The 23,230-nt window shown below is 38.9% G+C and overlaps 1 protein-coding gene across 2 annotated transcripts in view; it reads right to left on the reverse strand.

The window, feature by feature from the left end:
• Window positions 1-23,230, reverse strand: part of GSG1L (GSG1 like) — a 361,289-nt gene that overhangs the window by 59,922 nt on the left and 278,137 nt on the right. For both annotated transcript variants that reach the window (XM_031962802.1, XM_031962806.1), the window contains exon 5: window positions 19,254-19,421. In XM_031962802.1, coding sequence (XP_031818662.1) covers window positions 19,254-19,421 — 168 coding nt within the window. The remainder of the gene's footprint in view (window positions 1-19,253; window positions 19,422-23,230) is intronic.

Below are 23,230 nucleotides of genomic sequence, written 5' to 3' on the forward strand. Positions count from 1 at the left end.
CCTCTAGGGTAACTAACCCTTTTGCTTGCCATTTAAAGTTTTTTACAATTTAGTTCCAGGCACCCTTTCCAGGTGTATCCTATGTTACTCTTTCATACTTTCATGCTGTCGTCAAATGGGACTTTGCTGTTCACTGTACATATTGTGTACTATTTTCTAATTTTTCCTAACCAAATTCTGTCTTTAAATAATAACATTAACTCATATTTACCTGTGTAAAATACAAGTACTTTCTTTAAAATTGCCCTGAAAAGGTAAATACATGAGACAATGAATTAATAGAAAGGGCAACAGATTTGGAATCAGAAATCTCACTTCTTTCATCTACTACTTTTGTGGAAAAATTTACTTGGACAACTTGACTAACTTCTCTGGCCCTCATCTGTAAGGTGAAAAATTTGATTTAGATAATTTCTAAGATTCTTTGCAGCTCAAAAATCTAATATCCTCTGATTCTAACTCACTGCATGATGTTGAGAAAATCCCCTCTTTGGGCCACAGTTTTATGCTCTATAAAATTAGAGAATTAGCCAAGACAGTCTTTGATGTCTCTTGTAATTATAACTTTCTTTGATTCTATGACTATATATCTTCTTTAGCCTGGCAGTGACAAGTATTTTAAGCCCAAGGGAACAGAATCTACTCAGGATGTTTGGTTTAAAAAAAAAGGCAGGGAGAATAGGACACTAGGAAAGACAATGTTCACATAATCACAGAGGATGAAAGTTATACAAAATGTCAAAGGTTGAATTAGATAACCTAACCTAAGAAAGAATCTTATAATATACCTAAAAGATGTCATCTACCCCCAGTCCTTTGAGTTTTCTCTCAAATTGTCCTAGATTAATTTATTCATTCATTGATTCATTCATTAAACATTCAAGTACCCAGTCCCACTGTGCTTGAGGTTGGAAGAGATCTAAAGATAAATTTAAGTACAGTCCCTGCCCTTAAGGAGTATACAACCTAGTAGCAACATGATTACTTTGAGAGCCCCAACTGAGATAGAGCAAAGTCAGAGCCCAAGTGAAAAATAAAACAAAATAAAACATAGTTTACTAACTCCACCAGAACATAGATCCAAAGCCAAATTTGGCTACAATTTTGAATATCTGGTTATCACCCCAGGGAATCGTGGGTAGGAAGTTGGAATAGTTGAGGGAGGGGGAGAAAAACACTCATAAAAGTGTCTTTCAGATTGTTCATCTAGTCTAGCATTTGCAACTTGGTATAGATCTTTTCTCTAATAACCAGCTCAAATTTCTCTCATCTAAATCTTATCCCACTCTTCCATTACGCACCTGCATGCTCTGATGTTGACATCTTTCAAATATTTATAGAATCTGATTATCTGTATTTATAGAATGCCCTCTTCCTTTTCATTTTGCTATGCTATTTAGCTGCTTTAATATTTCCTTTATAATTCATGCACTCGATGTTCCCTCTCACCCTTAGATTTCCCCTCTTGACATATACACATATCCTTACATACTCCACAAACAGTGCTCTTTCCATTATACAAGATCCCTTTCTTGCTTTTCAGGCTGACAAAATTGAATCAGACATTCAACCTTGGTTTCAGTATGACTGTCTTCACTGTGCTACTGGAATTTTAGTCACCTCAATTTCATTCTCATCATACTCATCTCATCTACCAAAAAGTAGATCCTTAAAAACAACAACAACAACAACAACAAAAACCCTCTAAATCAAAGCTGCTCTCAGATTGCAACAAGCTACCTTTCTCAAAAAATACACTTCCCCTCACTAAAAATATTAAACCAGAACTGTCTAACCAGTCATCAAGGATTCTATGGAGAGGATTCTTGCTTGAGTAGGAAGCCTGGACTAGAAGACCTGGGAGGTCACTTCTAACTAAAGATTCTAAGAGCCTCACATTCTTTCATTCTACAGTTTTATAATCCTCAACTCTAAATGAGGCAGACTTTGAGATTCATTCATGTTTTTTTTCAAATGAAATACGTTAATCCTTTAATTCTCTGGGCTCTACTATAGTAGCTTCCCAGGGGATGCTGTACTTCAAAGCAAAACATATCCCAGTCCCACAGGTCTTGGCAAAAAGAAAACTAGGAACCCTACTGATGTTGCATAGAAAAAAAATATTCCCTTTTGTTTCCCAACAGGTTGAGTCTGGTTTTTCTTTTCAAACTCATACTGGTATTAGTTGTTGCCACACCCATCACATACTACCATTACCCTAAGTTCAGTTTTAGGTTTCTTCTGTTCAGGGCATACCATATAGGATATTCCTTTTAACTATTGCCTTTTCTCCCCAAATCCAGAAACACTGAATTCCTTCCCATAAGGGGGCCAATCCTCATCCCTTCAATGTTATCCAGTCATTGAAATGGTTCTAAGGATGAAGTAGGAGTGTGGCAGAGAGAGAAAGGTGTCACATTCATGGCATTCATAGATCTGTCTTTCTCTAATTTTGTCTTCCAATTGAGAAGTTGGTTAGGAGAAATCTAAAAATGTCACACTTAATAAAGCTTGAGTAACAAGTCCCTTTAAGATTTAGAGAATACACCAATGAGAAGGTTGTAGCTGGCCAGGAAGCACTGAGCTACTCTATTGAGTGTGCCATATAAAGAGAAGTCTTGTCTCCATAATTTAACCTCTTCACAGAGCTTCTGGCTTTTGTCAGACAAATAGTGGCTTTGCTACTCTGTTTTTGTGATCACGACTTAGCTTATTGACTATGCCCCTGACTGTTCCCCATCTGTTGCTTGGCTCACCCATCCCAGTAAGGAGCTTTGTCCTGTCCCTGATTTGCCCCTCCTTTTATCTCAGCTTGGAACTTGCTGGCTTCACCCCACAGTTACTCATATAATCATCTAGCCAATCCCTGTGGTTACCAGCTGCTACTTTGCTTGCATTCAACCAAAACGTCCAGGTCTTTTCCACATGAATTGCTATTAAATTAGATCTCATCCATCCTGTGCTTGGATAGTTGATTATTTGAGCCTAAATGTAGGGCTTTAAATTTAGCCCTATTAAATTTCATCTTGTTGATTCTGGCTCATCATTCTAACCTGTCAAAAGCCTTTTGAATTCTGATTTTATCATCCAACATATTAGCTCTGTGTCATCCTCAAATTAGTTAAACATGTCTATCAACAGTCTTTAAGGATAGTTTCACACCAGCTATAAATTCAACTAACTGGACTATTATCTATAATTCTAAAATTTGTCCATAGACTATCATGAGAAATGTTGTTGAATGCCAAGATCCAACCAAGACAGAATTATATTTAAAGAATTCTCTGAGTTGTCATTTCAGCAAACCATGTCAAAAAAGGGAACCAAAGTTAGTCTGGTATAATTTGCACTTTTTGAACACTAGGCTGGCTTCTAGTTATCATTACTTTCTTTTTTAAGTATTCACATCTGCCTGATAGTCTCATCTAGAACTTTAACAATATTTCATAGACGGACCATCCTCCAATCAGCTGTCAAAGGGATCTTCCTAAAGCACAGGTCTGACAATGTCAACTCCATTCTTAACTTCAGTGGCTTTCTATCATCTCCAAGATCAAATATAAACCCCTATGTTTTCAAAGTCCCATATAACCTGCCACTTCTCACCTTTCCAGTCTTCTTACACCTTAGACTGATTCTGCCTGTACCCCCACCCATATTCTCTTTGATCCAGTAGCATTGTTTTCCCTGTGAACAAGACTTCCCATTTCTTGGCCCTTGGTATTTTTACTGTCTCCCAAGCATGGAATGCTATGTTTTCTCATTTCTACCTCATTTGCTTCTTTCAAGTCCCAGCTAAAATCCTACCTTCTCCAGGAAGACATTCTTGCTTCTTTTTAATTCTAGTGCCTTCCTTCTGTTGACGTATTTTCAATTTGCAAAGGATACATCTTGTTTTGACATAACTGTTTGCATGAGTTCCTTCAGAGTAGGGGCTGGTTTTTGCCTTTTTTTGTATTCCTTAATATATTGATAGACAGAATTAAACCTATATTTCTAAGTTATGAACCAGATGTATACTCAATAGATGTAGGTAGAAAGGAGGTAGCTATGTTTATAATAGTTTCTATCTTGGTTGCCTTTTTTGCTTTGTATTTCTTTCCTTGAGGACAGGTGACCAAATAGTGATCTCTAGCCTCGGAGTCTCTGAGAACTGCCTAGCAGCAGAAGGAATCTTCTGCAACTACACTTTGCTCAGAAAAGATGATTACTATCCAGATAATTAATCCAAATGATGCCCTAGCTTGATAGAAGACAGGAATAGCAAAGTAGTTGTTTGGACAGTGCAGTGCTGAGTTGAAGATGAAATGGATGTTTGGAAAATTAAATTTGATGAACTTTTTGCAAAATGTAGTTACAAATGTATAAAGTACTATTTTGCACAAAGCAATAATCTCCTGCTTAGTGATCAGGAGCTGGGCAGAAAGAGAGAGCTAAATAAGTTTACCAGCCAGTGGTGACATCTCCCTTATCAGTAAGAGGAGGAAAGGCTTGATTCTCACAAGTCTCTTGGAGAAACTAAGTGTCTCTTGCTTTAATGTTTTAAGTTTCAGTCTTTCAAGAGATTAGAGTGGAAGTTATGGGTTATTGTTTCATGTTTTAAATCTTTGTCAATGTATGCATGTGAAGCATTACTTGTGTAAAGAGAATAGATAGCCATATGATTCTGCTCTACATTCTTCATTGACTATCTTTCTGATCTCCTTTGAGGAAACCCCAAACATTAGCCAAACCTAAGCTTTTTTAAAGTGGATGCTAGATTTGGGGATGTAAAGAGCCAAGGAATTAAAGAACTTTATCTCTCTCTTCAGAGGCCAGCACTGAACCCATATTGGTTCATCTTATGTATATATTACACTTAAATGCATATTATTCTTGAGCTCAGGGATTATGTCCCCTTAGTGGGAGAAGGGGCCATCTTAGCTCCCAGGCCTAACGATCTGATATTATATATGCAGTTATTTTTAATAATAATGGTTCATCCTTCTATAGCTCTTTATGATTTACAAAGCCACTTCTTCATAACAGCTATGTGAGGTGGATAGAATAGATATTTTAATCTCAGTTTATAGATAAGGAAACTGAGGCTTAAGGAGCCTATGATAAATCATATAGACATTAAGTAGTGAGTCTCAGACATAGAAGCAAGTTTTTTGATTACTAATCCAGGGCTTTTTTTACTTCACCAAACTGTGAGCTCAATAATCATAGCTTATGTTCACATACAGCTTAAAAGGTTTACAAAGCTTATTAAATACACAATCACATTTGAGCTCTTCTACAGCTCTATAAGGTGATACAGAGCCACATAAATGTAACTTATTATTATTCAGCAAACACTTATGAAAAAGACACTATGTATAACGATGAAATAAAACACAGTGTCCTCAAAAAGCTTACATGCTAATGGGGAATAAGGTAGGACATGTATATATGTCAAAATTTTTGTCCCAGCTATTGATGCTGGATTTCAGAATTCAAACAACTATAAAAGGACTAGGAATATCCATTCAGCCTCTTCTGCATAGCTATTCTCTGAGCCAAATGAGATAAGATATTTGTGGGAGGACTTTGAGCTCTTTATAAGAAAATAAAGGAATAAATACACAATACAGCCCCACTAACCTGCAGCTTAGTGGCAGAGTGGCAGGGAAATAAAATTTGATGAACCTTTTGCATAATGTTAGTTATAAACATGGAAAGTAGTGTTTTGCACACAACAGTAATCTCCTGCTTGGTGATCAAGACCTGGGCAGATGAGGAGGGCTAAATAGGGGTACCAGGCAGTGATGACATCTCCTTTACCAGGAAAAGGAGGCAAGACTCGGTTCTCTTCAAGCAATTGTGATTCTTCCCCCTTACCCCTGCCCTGGATTAAATAATGGAGGTAAATCTCTAAATGTTGGGAATGTGGAACAAATGATAGCATTTTAAAAAGACAGGTTTTCAGCAAGCAGCCAAGTTTATGCTCTTGAATCAGGGTTAGCTCACAACTGTGCACACCAAGGAAATTCTCTTCCTCCTTTTTCTTGTTAAATGTGCCACTATAATATATGCTTGTTCCTGTGTGTAATAGTAAGGCCATAAAGTATAAAGCATGCACCACCCAACTCACCAATAGTAGAACTTGGAGCCTCTGCTCTGGCATTTTCTGACGTTAGTGTAATTGATTTTCACCCTCAATGCTGCTGGAATGTCAGCTTTGTAATGAATATGGAAATGGGACAGTTGTGTAGGAATTCACCTGCTACTGGTGAGCTTTGGGAGTGGGACAATGTGGGTATCTTTAAAAAGGCACATGACACAAAAGGCAGGGGCCAAGAACCAAGTGCACAGCAGCCTAGAAAGAGGGAAAATTTCCAAAAAGGTTCCTAGAGGTACCAAGACACCTTCAGGGCTGAGTGCCAAGGACAAGTTGGGCTGCTAACTAACTGCCATGAGCTGCTTGGGAGGCAGTGTGAGTCTGGTTTTTCTAATTCCTAGTTGTGTGACCTCCTAGAGAAATCACTCTACCTTCTCTGGTTTGCTTTTCTGTAAGATGAGGGGCTGAACTAGGTGATCTCTAGGGTTCCTTTTAGTTGTAAAAGTTCATGTTCAATGATTATTTAATTCTCTGTATCTTTGTTCATGGTGTTTCTTTCCCCTATTGGACTATCTTTCTTCTCTCCCTATGATTACCCAAAGCCAATCTGTCCCTCCCAAACTGAGCTTTTACCCCATTGCCATGATGCTTGTGACTCTAGTCTATATTATTCAATAAAATAATGGAGATGAAGGCCCTTTGTATATCATAAAGTGATTTTCATGTCAGTCATCACTATACTGGTGCCTTAAAATAGTAAATAGAAAGGAAAAGACACCTGTTTCCTTTCAAAGTGGAGAGAACAAGACTGAAAACTTTGTGCAGTTCTGCCTCATTCAAATGTAATTCATGGGCAAATCAAGACGTCATGCTCTTGATGTCTGTCATTGATCTTCTTTGAGAAAGAAGAACAAACCACAAAAACTGATACAAAATAACTGTCACAATGAGGCCAAAAAAGCCTAGAAACTGCCTTATGCCAGTGAACATTTGGTCTCTTAGGTGGCAAAAGGTCATTGGTAGCTTAAGATTTCTCATTTCAAAACCTTGTGAAGAAAAATTATAGAAAATAATGAGTCATATAAGATCATAAAGCAATGACAAATGGTGGCAAAGAAGTTGCAGAAAGCTTGGCATGAGATTCAATTAAACCTAATTCTCCTGAGAATTCTCCTGGAGAAATCTCCAGATTTAAATCCTGAGATTTAAACATGGAAATAGAAGTAAGGTAACAGATAAAAGTGGAAAATATCAATAAAATTTATACATTTCTATGACAAAAATATTTTCTCCATCCATGACAGTAGAACCATCACATTGAGATTACACATACATATTTTACACATTTTAGGAGGAAGTGAAAATGGCCTTAAAAGAGACAAAAATGAGAACAACTAGACAAAACCAAGTATACTCAATCGAGGCAATATCATTTTGAAAAAATTAAGGAACAGATTCTCAAGATATTTGGAAGGGAATAAGCATTTGTATAACACTTGCTATATTTCAGGCACTTAGATTAAATGCTCTTTAGTAATATCTCATTTTATATTGACAACAGCCCTTCAAGGTAAGTGCTATCATTCACATTTTACAGATGAGGAAAAGAATACACACAGAGTTTAAGTGACTTGCTCATTGTTATATACCTAATAAGTACTTGAGGCCAGATTTGAATTTGGGCCTTCCTGACTCCAGGTCCCAGTGCCCTATCCATTGCTCTTGAAGAAGAGGAGATATCAAATGATTGGGAAAATCATAGGCAATATTACTATCCACAAAAAAGGAGCTAATAGACCAGCCATGACTATCACCCATATGTCTTAAATAAAATGCCTATAAAATCTTTACAATAATGATCTGCCCGTGTTCTAAGGGTTACTGTGATGAATGAATGAGAAGGAAAAAGGCAAGTTTTCATAAACAATATTTTATGCATGCCATCTTATTTTACAGTTACATAATCAACTAAAAGATGTAGAAAATACAAGATCCAACAGTGCTCATTATTTGTTGATTGATCACAAAAAAGCATTTGTCTTAGGCCCAGATGGTAGTATAATGTATTTGAAAGTAGCCAAATGACTAATCCCCAAAAAGTAGTGATTAATGAGTGGATTGCGGTCAAGTTGGAGACAAGTCTCTCCTGGAGTATCATAAGGTTCTGTCAGTAGCTTTGCTCTTCAACATTTTTATCACTGACTTGGATGAAAGCTAACCAAATCTGATAACACAAAACCAAAAGGGAGAGCTAACAGGTTGGTTGACAATTAGAATCCAAAAAAATCTTGGCAGACCAAAATGATAGACAAAATCTATTAGGATAATGTTAAATAGAAATGATTGAGCAAAAAACTTCATGAAGATTTTTAAAAATTAATTGTACAAGTAGGGATTAAGGAAGCTTGATTATGTAACTATATTGTGGAAAATAACTAAGGTTTCTCTGGACAAATTTAATATGAATCAGTAGTGCCATGAAAGACAAAAAATACTAATGTCTTTTTTTAGGCCTCTTAAATGAATAATGCTGTCCAGAATGAAGAAGTTGACAGTTCTGTTGTGCTCCTCCTTTGTCAAACCCCATTTTGGAATATTCTATTCTATTTGGGATACATCTTAGAAAAGAAAATGATCCGATGGATTCTATCCAAAGGCAGGCAGCTTAAATAGTGAGGGAACTATAAACTATGACTAGTTGCAATAGACAGAAATGGTTAATGTGGAAAAGAGAAGACTTAGTGGGGCATAATAGCTGTCTTCAATTATTAGAAAGATTGTCTTGTGAAAGAATGCTGGACTTTTTTTTATAAAGCCCTTTTCAACCCCTATTCATTTGTATATCTTCTCTGTAAATTAAATCCTATTTATCCTATATATAATTTGCTTTGTATAAATTTCTTTGCATGTTGTCTCTGCTGTTAGATTATAATTATATATATGAATTTTAATTCATATATAATTATATATAATATAATTTATATAATTATAGTATGATATAATTAGATTATAATATACCTACCTTAAGGGTAGAGACTGTCTTTTGCCTCTTTTTATATCTCCAACATTTAGAATAGTTCCTGACACATAGTAAGTACTTAATAAATATGTACTGATTGACTGGTCCCAGAGTACAGAATTGGGATCTGTGGGTTGAAGTTACTTAGAGATATATAAATATTCAGTTTAAGGAAAAGATTCCTAACAAATAGATTTGTCCAAAAAATAAAATGGATTGCCAACAGAAGTAGTAAGATTTCCTTTACTATAGGGGTTCAAGCATGTTGGATTTTCAAATCCCTTTGTAAGTTCTCATTTTTCATGACCTTGCTAAATTCTCATTTTTCATGACCTTGCTGTAGCCTTTAATTCTATTGATTATCCTCTTTTTCCTTACTATCTTTTCTTTCAAGGCCTTTGTGATCCTGCTTTTTCTTGTTTCTTCTCTAATCTGTCTGATTATAAACTATCATTATCAATTATAAGACCTGGGTTTCTATCCAAGCTATGTATCTTTGAGTGAGTTATGCCATTTTCTTGAGACTTAATTTCACTATTTGTAAAAGGGGAGAAATATTTTGTAGGATTGTTGTCAACTTTATTACCTACCATATTGGGTTTTTTTTGGTCAAAGCACATTGTAAACTTTAAAGCACTAAAGAAATATACATTGTTACTATGCAATTCATCTCAACCCTTCCCCTGGTCAAAAGACAGGAGATAGAGTGGAAATGTCCAGTACTTTCTAAATGGAGAATTCTGACCAGACGCGAGGGGTCTGTATCCTTTCTTCTTCTCCCCATCCTTTCTTACTGGAAGTTAAATACTACCTAGAGGCATAGGCCTTGGACTTTTATCGTCGGACCACTTATCCTTTAGGACAACAGTTAAATGTGGATGTGTAATGAGCATAGTTATGAACAAGGGGCTCCAAGTGAGTCAGAGCCCTACCAAACTTAATTGGAAATAATCACAGTCGGGGTTATACAGGGATTCCCTGAATCAACAGAAGATGAAAAGGAAGACTCTAAAAAGAGGAATGCCTTGGAACTGTCAAATTCAAGGAAACAGGAACAGAAACCAAATAGAAAGTGAATTAAAGTAAAATATTGAAGGGAACAGATGAAGAAGAACAAATAAGTAGAGAAATATGACCAGCAATTAAAACTACAAAGAAACACTATAAAAGCAAAAACACAGTTTTTGTCAATGTATCATCATCATTGCAAGTACCAGCACATATAATTCCCCAACGTTCTGTGCCCTGGACTTAACTTCATCACTTTCTGTTTTTATCTGCTATCTGTAAGCATCCTTAGAATGAGACAGAGGCTGGAATCCTCATTAGGGCCAGTAGACACAGCTGTTGCCTTCTTGCTCCCAAAGCTTAACTGTCCTGCCTCCTTGACTGTGGTAATAGCCAGCACTCTAGAGCCCCCACCATGGAGGTGGATGGAAGCCAAGGAAGTGAGGCATATGCTGTGATTATCTGGGGTCATACTACTTATAATACCGAGGGCAATTTTACATCTGCTATGAGGATAGAGGAATTTTTTCTTAAAGGGAACTGAGGACTTATCAATTCAGCTGAGCAGCTTTTACTCAAAGCTAGGCATTAAGGAGAGCAGGGAGGTTACATGGAAACTCGCCAGATGTGCTTCCGATATAGTCATAAAACAAAAGTCATTTCAGGACCCCGTTTCACACAAGAGTTTCTCTAATCTCCCCAAAATGCGTTTTAGAGTGGAATGAAGATCAAGTTATTTGGAGAGAGACTTTTATCTTTAGGTCCGTGCTTCCAACCACATTTGTGATTACAGAGTTTGTTAATGGAATGCAATGACAAAGTATTAGGCATTAAGTGCTAAACACTGTACTAAGCTGAGGAAACAAGCAGAAAAGCAAGACAGTCTCTTCTCTGAAGGAACTGACATTGCAACTGAGGTGGCAATGGCTTGATACAGGAAGGTTCAGCTACACAGCAGACAGAAAGGTCTTGTGGTCCTTAGGGTACAAGGGAATAGCAGATGATACAGCAGAAGAGATTAAAGGGAATGCTCAATGAGATTGACCTATCACTCTCCATAGCCTAAGAGTCTTATTAGACATATAGGGGGAGAGGTGATAGAGACCACCGAAATGGAGGATCCCACTGAGGTTGGATTGTCTCTGGGGCAGAGACTCTGATCTTAAAGATCCCCAAGGCATGCCATACAACATGACATGAGCACCAGTCATTTATCCTCTGAACTACTGTGCAGCTCAAGACTGACAAAGCTCTTCTACTCACTCTGAAAGGCACTGAAGAAACAGCTAGTAAGCCTCCTTGAGTGACAGCCAAGTTCAGTGGAAAGAAGACCAGAAACCTGGGGTCTAGTGTTAGTTTTGGAACCAACACACTCTGTGACTTTGAGCAAACAGTAATCCCTCTCTTGGCCTGTTTCCTAATGTGCAAAATGAGATACTGAGTTGGATGATTTCTATTTTTCTTCTAACATACAAATTATACACACACACAGAGAGAAAGAGAGAGAGAGAGAGAGAGAGAGAGAGAGAGACAGAGACAGAGAGAGACAGAGACAGAGAGACAGAGACAGAGAGAGAGTGTGTCAGAGCTAACCACAATGTTCTAAGCCAGTTTCTGGGAATCAGAAGCATGTCATAGTCATAGGATGATAGATCTGGTACTAGAATCCTATCACTTTATGGATGAAGAAACTGAAACTCAGGAATGTTAAATGATACTTGGGTAACAAGCTTTCAGAAGTGGAATTTGAACCTGGAATCTCTGACTGCAGTCAGTGCTCTTTCTACAGATATTATATTCCCTCTTTGTAGCTGCCCACTTGGGGATAAAAAAGCACTTCTTCAAATCCCAGCAAACCAGTCACAGTTGTCCCTCCTTTCCTAGGTTCAGAAGGGGGCTTAGAGATGGCTTCACAAGGGGCTGAACTATATATAATGGAGACAGTAGTTCATAGGACCAAAGAGTATTTTAAGTTGGAAGGGCCAGGAGAGATCAATTAGTCCAAATTTCTCATCTTACAAGTGAAGAATTGATATCAAGAGCCAGTTATATAGTAAGAAGCAAAGCTGGCTTTTCACCCTAGGTACCCTATCCCTAGGGCTCTTTCTGTTTTCATGTGCTCCCTCTCTGGGTAGGGGAGTCTCAGTCTACCTCTCCCTCAGGTAGAAATTAGAGTGTCTAGACAATGAGAGGTGATGCAGTGTAATAAAAAGAACTGGGCGAGGAAGGAGAAGGCCTGGGTTGGAGTCTTGCTTAAATCTGTATCACTCTATAATCACAGAATATATCCAAACCAGAAGGGACTCCCGAGATCATCCAATATAACCCATACACAAAATTTAAATATTCCTTCAATATCTCTGACCAATGGTCATCTAGCCTATTCTCAAAAATAGGGGTGATAGCAGGTAATTCTGATGTTTCGAGAGTTTCTTCCTGACATTGAGCAGAAATTACCTTTTCTGTCATTTCCTTTCTTTTCCCTTCCTCCCCCCATGGGCTCCCACTCCCACATTGGTCTTGACTTTGTCCTCTGGAGCCACAAAGAAAAAAATTAATCCCTCTCAACTGCAGCAACTTTTCATATGTCTAAAGAGAGTGAAAATGTGGGCACTAAGTCTTCTCCTCCCTGCCCTCCATTCCTGGCTAAAAATCTTTCCTTCTTTCAACTCACATTCATCAAGCATCATTTTAAATTTCTTTACCATCCCCACCCCACTTTGCTGGGCCTGCTCCATTATCTGTAAAATGGGGATAATAACACCTACCCTGCCTTATCTCACGGGTTGTTGTGAGGATGAAATAATATCCTGAATGGGGAAGGGCTTTGGGAAGTCATGTACTTACTGCCAAGATGTAAGGGATTCTGCATTTCAGACACATGGAATTATTCTCCAAACATGCTCCTCATTTTCCTGCCTCATATTGTTCTGCTGAATTGCCTAGATCCTTAGTATCCATCTGCCTAATTCCTATATATCCTTCAGTATCTGGTTCAGATTTCATCTCCATGAAGCCTTTCTTGTTCTCCATAATTGGAAATGATCTTACCCGTTCTTGTGCCTCCATAGCATATCTTTTGGCCAAGGAGACAGCATGATTATTATTGAAATTATTTGTTCAGAGTTATTGTTTTCCCCAATGTAGACCATATAGCTTGTCTAGACTGTTTATTTTCCCTAGAATATTGTGAATTCCTATAGGAGCAAAGCTACTTCTCTTTCTGCTACTATATCCTCCCTCTGCTTGGCATTGAGCCTCACACAGCAGAAATAATAATTAATCACATTTCTATAGAGCTTTATAATTTACAAAGTATTTCACACACACAACAGCTTCATGAGGTAGGTAATACATGTATTATTATTTCCATCTTATTCTTTCTTCTATTAAATGACTGGTCTAAAATCACCCAGCTACTGAGTGCCCAAGACAAGGCTTGAACCTCGGGCTTCTAATGACTGGTCCAGTGCTCTTCCTGCTATGCCATACTGTCTCTTGAAGATGAGTTTGCTTAGTAGGAGAACTGGTTATAAATAACTATTAGGTGGCCAAGGCTGACACTAGACTTCTCTTTGGAGGCTAATCTCAGCTCTGCCACTTACTATCAGCTTGTCCTTGAGTAATTAAACTTACCCTCTGAGGTCTGAGTTTCTCTGGCTATAAGGTAAAGATCACTCCTCTCTCTTCCTTTCTTCTCTCCCTCTTGCTTTCTCTCTCTCCTCACTTCCCCTCCCTCCTTTTTTCTCTTCCTCCCTCCTCTTCCCTCTCTATTTTTCTGACTTCCTCCCTTTCTTCTTCTTTCTCTTCCTCTTTTTCTTTCTCCTTCACTCCTTTTCTCTCTTCCTTCTTATTCCTTCTTCTTTTATCTTTCTCCCTCCCTCTTTTCCTTTCTTCCTTCCTCCACATCCCTCTCTCTTTTTGTGATTTTTTGTCTTCCTTCTTTTCTCTGTTCCTGCCCTCTCCTTCCCCTCTCTCTTTTTCTAACTTTCTTTCTCCCTCACCCTTTCCATTCCTCCAGAATCTTTCCATTATGCAGACATCTCTCAAATATGTATACACTGTAGGATCTGTGGTCCTCTCCAATGCCCATCACTTAATGATGTACTTAATGCCAGAGATTTCCAGTCAAGAAAACAAGTTATCCTTTAAATTACTTTGTACTTTATAGATGAACACAATTTATATTTGAAATAAGCACTTATCAAGACATTATGAAAAAAAAGTATTGGAATTCAAATCAGAAGATGTCTTTTGCATTACTGGCCTTGCTACTTTTTATCTCAGTGCCTTAGGAAAGTCATTTAATTGGCTTGGGCAGAACATTGAACTAGGTAACCTCTGAGATCCTATCTTGATCTTTTTTTGATTTATAAGAAACACATTTTGAAATTTTGGGGTCTGGCAGAATCAGAATTCTGCCTCTAAGTAATTCTGCAACCCTGGCCAAGTGATTGGCCTCTGTGTGACTATGAATTCTTATCCATAAAATGGAAATAATAAGACTTGCCCTCCCTTTCTCCTGGGGTTGTTGTGAAAGTGAAATTAGACTCATATATTCACAGACAGAAATAGAAGAGACCTTAGAGATCATCCGGTCTGGTTTCCATATTTTACAGAGAAGTAACTCAGCATGATATTTCAACAGAGAGATGAAGTGATTTGCTTGGGGTCACACAGCTACCAAATTGCAGGCAATATGTATAAAATCATTTTGAATCGTTAAGCGTTCCTTACAAATAGGAGCTGTTTCTTGCCATGAGAGAGCAGAAGGAGCATCCTAGGGATTTTCTGGCTGTAAATGGAGAGTCAGCACAGAACCAAACCAGACTGTGATGCTTGGCAATGAACAATGTTAGCACCAGTTTCAGATCCTGCCCCTCTGTCAATGACTAGCTTGACAAGCTTGGACAAGAGATTTTTCTTTTCTGATTTCAGTTTCCTCTTTTGGAAAATGAGCGACAATAGGACTAATTATCTCTAAAGTCCCCTCCAGCTCTGAAATTCCACAATCTGTTCCTCACTGTGCAGAGTTTATCTTGGGCTTTGGGGTGGGCTCAGAGAACATTCCCCAATAGCTCAGAATCTAAATAAACCCTCCAGGGAATCCCAGGGATTGACTTTGTCTTTCACAGCTGCCCTGAGAGTCAGACAGCTAGAAAATCAGGCAGCTGGCATATTCAATCCACTGTGATCACTTTAAGCATAGAGCTAGTCATCTTAGGGAAGGGGCAACTGTAATCAGTGACCCATTTGGGAGTGGGAGAGAGTGGGAGTCCCAAGGCTCACTGAATAATTAGTTATCCCAAATGGTCTGTAATTTTATCCTGTCCATATCTTCCCCCTTCCTCAAGCTTGTTCTAAGACTGCTGACACCTGCCTCTCCTGAGCCCCAAGAATGGAAGGTCATAATATAATGATCTACCCACTGCCTTGCCTTTCCATCTCTCAAACTTTAAGTCATGGACCACTTAACTCCCATATGCAGTCTATGTTTAACCTCTCCCCAGGCTCTGGAATCAGACCTATCCTTAGGCAGAGAGAAAATTAGAAGTCAGAGGAACACAGGTTCATAAAGTTTAGAGCTGCACAGGTCCTTAGAGACCACCTCATTTTAAAGAGGAGGAAAATGAGAGGTTAAGTGCCTTGTCCAGGGTCTATCCCTGGAACTGGATGTGCATTTCACAGCTGCCTCAAAACACAAATGCCTGGAAAGCTAAAATACTCACATGCTGTGATTCCTTTACCCACATTAGAGAGAAAGCAACTGATAGATGTTTGAAATTCTAAGTCCAACTTACTGAGGCACAGAGTGCTAGAGTGAAAAGTCCCTGGAGTCGGGGAGCCCTGGATTCAAATTCTAGCTCAGACGTGGATTTCTTCTGGGCAAGAAATTCTTCCTTGATTTCAATCTCTGCTTCTATAAGATGGGGCTAATAAAACTTGCTCCACCTGCCCCACAGGGCTATTGTGAGCAAGGTGTTTTGTCCCCTTTACAGTACCAGAGCAATAGACCCAATTTCTCTTGTGACATCTAGTCCTGCTTTGAGCTTGGATTCATGGCCCAGCCCATTGTAAAGTAGTTCAGAAAACTGGGGCCCTTTCTCATCCACTCCTGCCTAATACAGCAAACTCCAGACTCAAGGCTTGGGTTCCTGTGACTTGCTGTGCAAACTCTCTCCTGCTTCCTGCCTATCCCTCATCTTACTGCCCATCTATTAGAAGCTCTGCCTGATACCACTTCAGGGAGCTCCCTGACCAACAAGCATGACTCTCCTCTGCTACTTGGAGAGTTTCAAATTCTTTGCCTCTCTCTGTGTTTCCATGTGTCCGTCTTGCAGGATGCAAGAATGGGGGAGATGGCCATCATAAGAGAGCACAATGTGAATCCAGGTTCAAATCCTACTTTTGCTACTTATTATCTAGATGACTATGAGCAAGACATTTCAACTCTTAGGCTTTCAGTTTTCCTACTAGTAAAATGAGATGGAACCAGAGGGGTTCTAATAGACTCTAAATCGTATACTCCGTTGCTATTCCTGTGGTCATGAGTGAGCAGGACTTGCATGTACCAGCAATAAGGAGCCAATTCAGAGAGCTCTGTGGTGGTGACACTTAGAAACTTGGTTCTCTTTGTTCATCTTTGTTTTTATTCCAGAGGCTGGTCTGCCCTGCTTCCAGTTGGTACTGATGTTCCAAAAAGTTCCAAGATGGGCCCTGATAAGTGGTAGGTCTGTTTACTAAATGGCCCCCTCCTTTAGTTCTCAAGACTCTGTATAGAATCTCATTCAAAAAATGAGGACAAGATGAAAGTATCTGAAAAATCCAGTGGTTACTCTGTTCTGATAAAATAGAATTTTTAACCTGGGGTCCATGGAGAGAATTCAGAGAGTCTATAACTTAGATGGGTTAAAAATTACATCTCTATTTCAACAGGATTGATTTCCTTTGCTGTTATACTGTTAAAAATATTGTTCTGAGAAGGGATCTACTAGAAGGATTCACTAGACAGCCAAAAGGGCCTGGGGACATACCACAAGGTTAAAACCCACTCCCATCTCCATCTAAAAACTAGAAAATATAAAAGGAGTCAGTTGAGCAAGTTGAGGAGTCAGCTTGTATATTATATCAAAGCAGGCAACCATGGCAAGGTTTGGGGAAAGGGGTAAAGATGGAGGGATCTCATTCTGGACAATGATAAAAGTTTAAGGGTTGAAAGGGATTTTAAAGATTCCTTGGTGCAATTTCTTACTCCCTACAGCAATCCCCCCAAAACATCCCTAAAGATGATCATTCAGCTTTTGCTGAGGCATTTCCAATTTAAGAGAACTCTTTATCTATTAAACTACTTCAGTCCAGTGTTGGACAATTCTAATCATTAGGAAGTTTTATACTGAGCTGAAATTGGACTCTTATGTAACTTCCACCTATTGGTTCTGCTTCTGCCCTCTGACACTACAAAATAAATCTACTTTGTTTTCCACAGGACTGCCCTTTGAGTACATGAAAGGCTAAAAGTCTCTATTGCCTCTTCTAGATAGAGTCTGACTACAGAGTCTTTCCTTAATTGTTCCTTGTGCAGCACAGTTTCACTACCTTGGTCGCTATTGTCTGAGCATGCTTCAGCTTGTCCCTTTTAAAATGCAGTGCTCAGAAGAGGACATAACACTTCCTCCAGATGTTGTCTGAAAGGGTAGAGAAGAGTGGGACTATAATCTCCTTTACTCTGTGCACTTGAAGTCTATAAATGCAGTACAGGATTGAATTAGCTTTATTGCAACTCTACCACCCTGTTGGCTCTGACAACAGGAGAGGGAAGTGGGGATGCTGGGACCATCTTCCTTGTGCTAGCAGCTGGCTACCTTGTGAGGTACAAGCCCAGTGGCCTTTCATGGGAAAGCCATGAGTACAGACTGATCAATATAGTATAGAATCATCTCCCATCTCCCTTTATTCTTGGCTATTTTATGCATCCAAGAGCTGTGTTACTTGAATTTTTGTCAACGGGCCACAGTATTCCTATCCAATGTTCTTCTGACTACCATTTCCTTCTTGGATTCATCAGCTTAGTTCCTTCTACAGAAGGAGAGGGCTTTGCTCTCTAATTGGTGAACAGGTAAAAATAGTAACTTAAGTGTCAAGAATTGTTCTAGGTGGCCATACCATTATCAAATGACTTTTGAATAATGAGATTGTCCCAAAGGTCCTGATTTGATTGTGATCAACAAATAATCATCATAATAATATTGACTCATTGAAGTGAGCAGAACTAGAGAATATTATACACAGTAACAGCAACTCTGTGTGATGATCAGTTCTGATAGATTAAGCTCCTCTCAGCAATACAATGCTCCAAGATAATTCCAAAAGATTCATGATGGAAAATGCTATCCACTTCCAAAGAAAGAACAATGGAGTCTGAATGCAGATCAAAGCATACTATTTTCACTTTTTTTGTTGTATTTTTTTCTTTTTTGTGTTTTTTTCTGATTGTGTCACAGCATGACTAATGTGAAATATGTTTAATATGATTGTACTTGTATAATCCATAACAGATAGCTTGCTATATTTGGGAGGGGGGAGAGAATGAGGGGAAGGAGAAAAAAATTTGGAACTCAAAATCATATAACAGTGAATGTTGAAAACTATCTTTACATGTAATTAGAAAAAAATAATATTGACTCATGTTTATGTAGCATTTTATGGCTTACAAAGCAATTCCTCACAACAACCCTGTGAAATTATTGTCCCCATTTTATAGATGAGGAGACAGATTTAAAGAGAACAAATAACATACCCAAATCTTGGTATTAATATCAGGGCCAGACCTCAAATTCCACAGGCCACAGTATTCCAATCCAGGGTTCTTTTGACTTCTATTTCCTTCTTAAATTCATCAACTTAATCTTCTATAGAAGGAGGGGAGATTGCTCTCTAACTAGTACTCACAGAAAGATAAACAGGCAAAAATAATAACTTAAAAGTGTCAAGAAGTACAATTCTGCCTGAGCAGTTCCGGCCTTTCTGGGAGTATCCAAAATCTTTTTGCGAGGGGATTACTTGTAATTCTCAGAACCAACAGAGAGGTTGGTGACCTCCTCCCCCCAATCATGCATTGATGCAACACATCTGACCCTCACTGACCTCTCCCGGAAGTATTTGATGGCCTCTGGATCAATGAAAGTTGGCTCCTCCCGGAATCCTTGCTCAAACACTTTACGTTTGTGCCGGAACTCAATGACGGTCTTGGTGTAAGAATTCAGTGTGGTGACTGAGGCTGCCATGCAGCACGTGAAAGAACCCCAGGCTAGGCTGCAGAAAGAGCGAGAAAGAAAAAATAAGATGAAGGGAGACCAGGTCAAAGAAAGGCTTAAAAAACATCTAAGTCTGGAGGAGTAAGGGAATACATCTGGACGATGGATGGAAAGAGCCACTTTAGGGCTTTGGTAGCTGTTTTTCTTTATCGATATTCCACTTTTCTTTATTAGTAGAAGTTGAACCCTTAGAGGCCACCGAGTCCAATTTTTGTTGTACAGATGAAGAAACTGAGACCTAGAGTCAAGTCTAATCTGCATCGTACCATCCTTTTGGTGTCAGCACATGAATCCTTAAGTTTTGGAACTCAGGGATTTGATGGGAAACCATCTGGCCCATACATACTTGATAAAAGTCACGCCTTCTACACAACTGTATTCAGCCAACCATGGAGAGATGAGGAAAATGTAGAGAGTGTTATGTGTGCCAGGGGAAAAAATTAGTCAAGAACCAAGGCCAGCTATTCCTTGGTGTTTAGGTCTAAGCCCAAGAGAGAGAGATGTTATCCAAGTACCTTCCTTCCTGTAGGAGCTGAGATCTCATCTCCTACCATACTGTTGGGTGAATCTATGTCCTTCCTTCATAATTAGTCCATTAGATACTATTCACAGAGAAACATCATATTTATGAGTTCTTTATAGAGCACAGACAAACTAGTCTTTGTCTATCAATGGATGTTCAAAAAGATACGGAGTACTGGCCTGAGATGATTGATAGCCAGGGATGGCATTCACTAGGCTAACTAGGTTCTTGACTGAAAGGGTGGCTCTGAGGTTCCTCCTGCCTCTACTCCTCAAGAATCATAGTTGAGGGGAAAAGCAGGATCCTTGAAGTTGGGCACTATTGGGGTGAGAAAAATAGGGTTGAAAGTACAGGTTGCCAATGAGTGGGGAGATGGGATGAGCTCGGCTGGCTGCTGTCCCCTATATTCCATCTGGATGGAAATCCTGATAAACCACAGGAGTAGGGCAGAGGACAGGAAGGAAGGAGTAAGCTGCGGGCTTGGCAACTGAATGGGAAATTAACCTTGAAGAGTTTTGAGATTGAATATGTTCAGTCATTTTCAGTCATGTCCTGCTTTTTGTGACCACATTTTGGATTTCTTTGGTGAAGATACTCGAGTGGTTTGCCATTTCCTTCTCCAGCTCATTTTATAGATGAGAAAACTAAGGCAAATAGGATTAAATGACTTGTCCAGAATCACACAGTTAGTAAGTGTCTGAGGCTGGATTTGAATTCAGAAAGGCTCCAATCCCGGTACTCCATCCACTGGGCCACCTATGTGCTCCAAGATTGAATACTCATACACAAATACAGATGAGCATGTCTTGGTTTCTCTGTTTTCTCAGGAACTCAGAGAGAATATATTTACATTTATGATAGGTTAAAAAAAAATCATGACCAAATGGCTATAGAACTTGGCCCTAGGCTTTCTAAATTGGCCCCAACCAATGAAGAAGACATAACATGTTCAGGCTTACTTTCCTCCCGCAGCAGAGCGGAGTACTATTCACCAAAGCTGGATAGTGTGAATATAGTATTATACCCAAAAGGATGTTAGAGATCAGAAACTGCAGATGTGCAAATGGACCTCTTTCTCCAGCTGGGAGGTCCAGATTAGTCTGCAATGAATCACTTATCTCTGCTGTGGTTTTGTTTTTATGCAGAAGGAAGACAACACTGGCTTGCCTCAAGGGAGATGATTTAGATAAAATGCATCCCTCTGTTTGTACAGTCCTGTTCTAGGACAATAACTACAAACTGATCTATTTCAAACTGCTTTATTAGGCCTTGGATTTTTATAGGAGAACACATTAATGGATTGCCTTGAAAAGCTCCTCTTGCTTCAATTCTGTAAGTGAGCTAATGGGGTAAACGCATTTGGATGCTAAGCCCCATGCAGAAGCTTGGTGGTGGGGCAGCTCTTAGCCCCAAGGGAGGTAACTAATCTGCTGCTTCTCCTGGGTAACTGGAGGGCAGAGAGTGGGTAGAGGTAGGAAGATACAGGGTTTAACACAGCTGGAATCTGAAAAGAGCACAGGCAATGGAGAGGGAGCCACTATCTACTGCGACAAGCACTTTTTAAACATAAAATGGCAAAGCACAAATTATAGCTGACATTTATTTGAGAGGTTTTCAGTTTATGAAAACATTTTCCTTACAACAATTCTATGAAATAGGCATAATAAGTAATATTATCTCCATTTTACAGAATCAGAGAGGCTAAATAATTTAACCATCACATTGACAAATCATTCTTAGAGCTATGTCTTTAACTGAGGTCTTCTGACTTCTAGCCCAATATCATTGCCATTAGACCATGATGGTTCTCAGTATTATACATCACTGTATTCACCACCATCACATATATTTGCATTCAATATTGTGTGACCTTACTTTAAAAAGTAAATTCTTGTAAGGATGACACTATGTCAGTCAGAGATTAGATTGTAAGGTCCTTGAAGGCAGGCACTATATTTTGCCTCTTTTTGAATCCCTGGTCCTTAGCCTAGTGTCTGATACATAGTAGGAGCTTAATGAATGTTTATGGATAGAATTAGGCGGCCTAGGTTTGAATCATTTAACCTGTCTGTGCTTTCCTCATCTGTAAGATTACATTCAATTATTTTCAATGCACCCTCTAGCTCTAAAAACTATAATCCTTTAGTAAATGAGGTCCAAGAGTGTCCAAAAGGAGCTAACCCAGAGCAAAATGGAAGAAATCAGCAGTTACTGAAAAGAGCCAAGAACTGGAGAGAGAGAACACCTCATCCAAAGAAAGAAATTATTTTCTTAGATTAGAAATTAAAGTTAGGGGCAGAAAGAAGTCTGTGCTGGAAGAAGCTCATAAGTAGATTCAAGAGTCTTAGGGCAAGATGATGGGCAGTTACAGCTCATGAAAGGTCATGAAGAAATTGAAACCAGACTTTAAGAATCTGCCTGTGTTTCTTAGCAGGAGAGGTTAGTTTGGTGCTCTTCATACACAAAGCTGATCTTCTTCAACGTGGTCAGCAGGACTCATGCATTGAGTTGAATTTTTTCCCCTACTTGGGGGAGGCTTGCGCAGAGCCATCCAAACCCATGCATTCACAAGCAAGTTGACAGTCAATAATGGTTGCAGTCTGAGCCTAGGGAAGCCAATGATTGCATCTTCATTAGCTCTGCACCTTGGAGAATATTTCACTTCTTTCATGAAATCTGAACATCAATATTTTCATTAGAATTGCAGATTTTTAGAATGTTAGCATTGGAAGGGACCTTAGGGATCATCTAATTTATTGCCCACACCTACCAACTTCATTTTCCAGAATCAGACAGATATAACGGAAAGAGTCCTGGAATCATTAAGAATCAGAAAATCTGAGTTAAATCCAGATTCTGCTACATACTTAGTATTTGACTTTGGAGCACATCATAATCATGTCAAGCCTCAGTTTGCTGACTTGTAAAATTTTAATAATATTGTAAATGTAATATTGTAAAATGTAACAATATTGGCATGTTGCCTCCCTTACAGAGTGGTTGTAGAGCTGGAAGGACTACAGAAATGTGAGAAGGAAATGAGAAGTCTGAGCCTGAAGGAATGAAATGACTTGTCCAATTAAACTGGTTAGTGGCTGGGTTAAAAGCAGGACCAAGGTCTTTCACAGCTAGCATTCATTCCACAGCATTCTTCTGCCTCCCAGAAGAGTTTTCTTTCAGTCCCTTAGCCAAATGTTTACAGTTCTCTTAATCTTATTTTAAGCCAATCCCCTCTCAGGAGACTTTGGCCTGTGAAAGTACTGAATCTTGACAAATAGTCCCAC

Source organism: Sarcophilus harrisii, chromosome 1, assembly GCF_902635505.1.
Source record: "Sarcophilus harrisii chromosome 1, mSarHar1.11, whole genome shotgun sequence".
Lineage (NCBI taxonomy): Eukaryota > Metazoa > Chordata > Mammalia > Dasyuromorphia > Dasyuridae > Sarcophilus > Sarcophilus harrisii.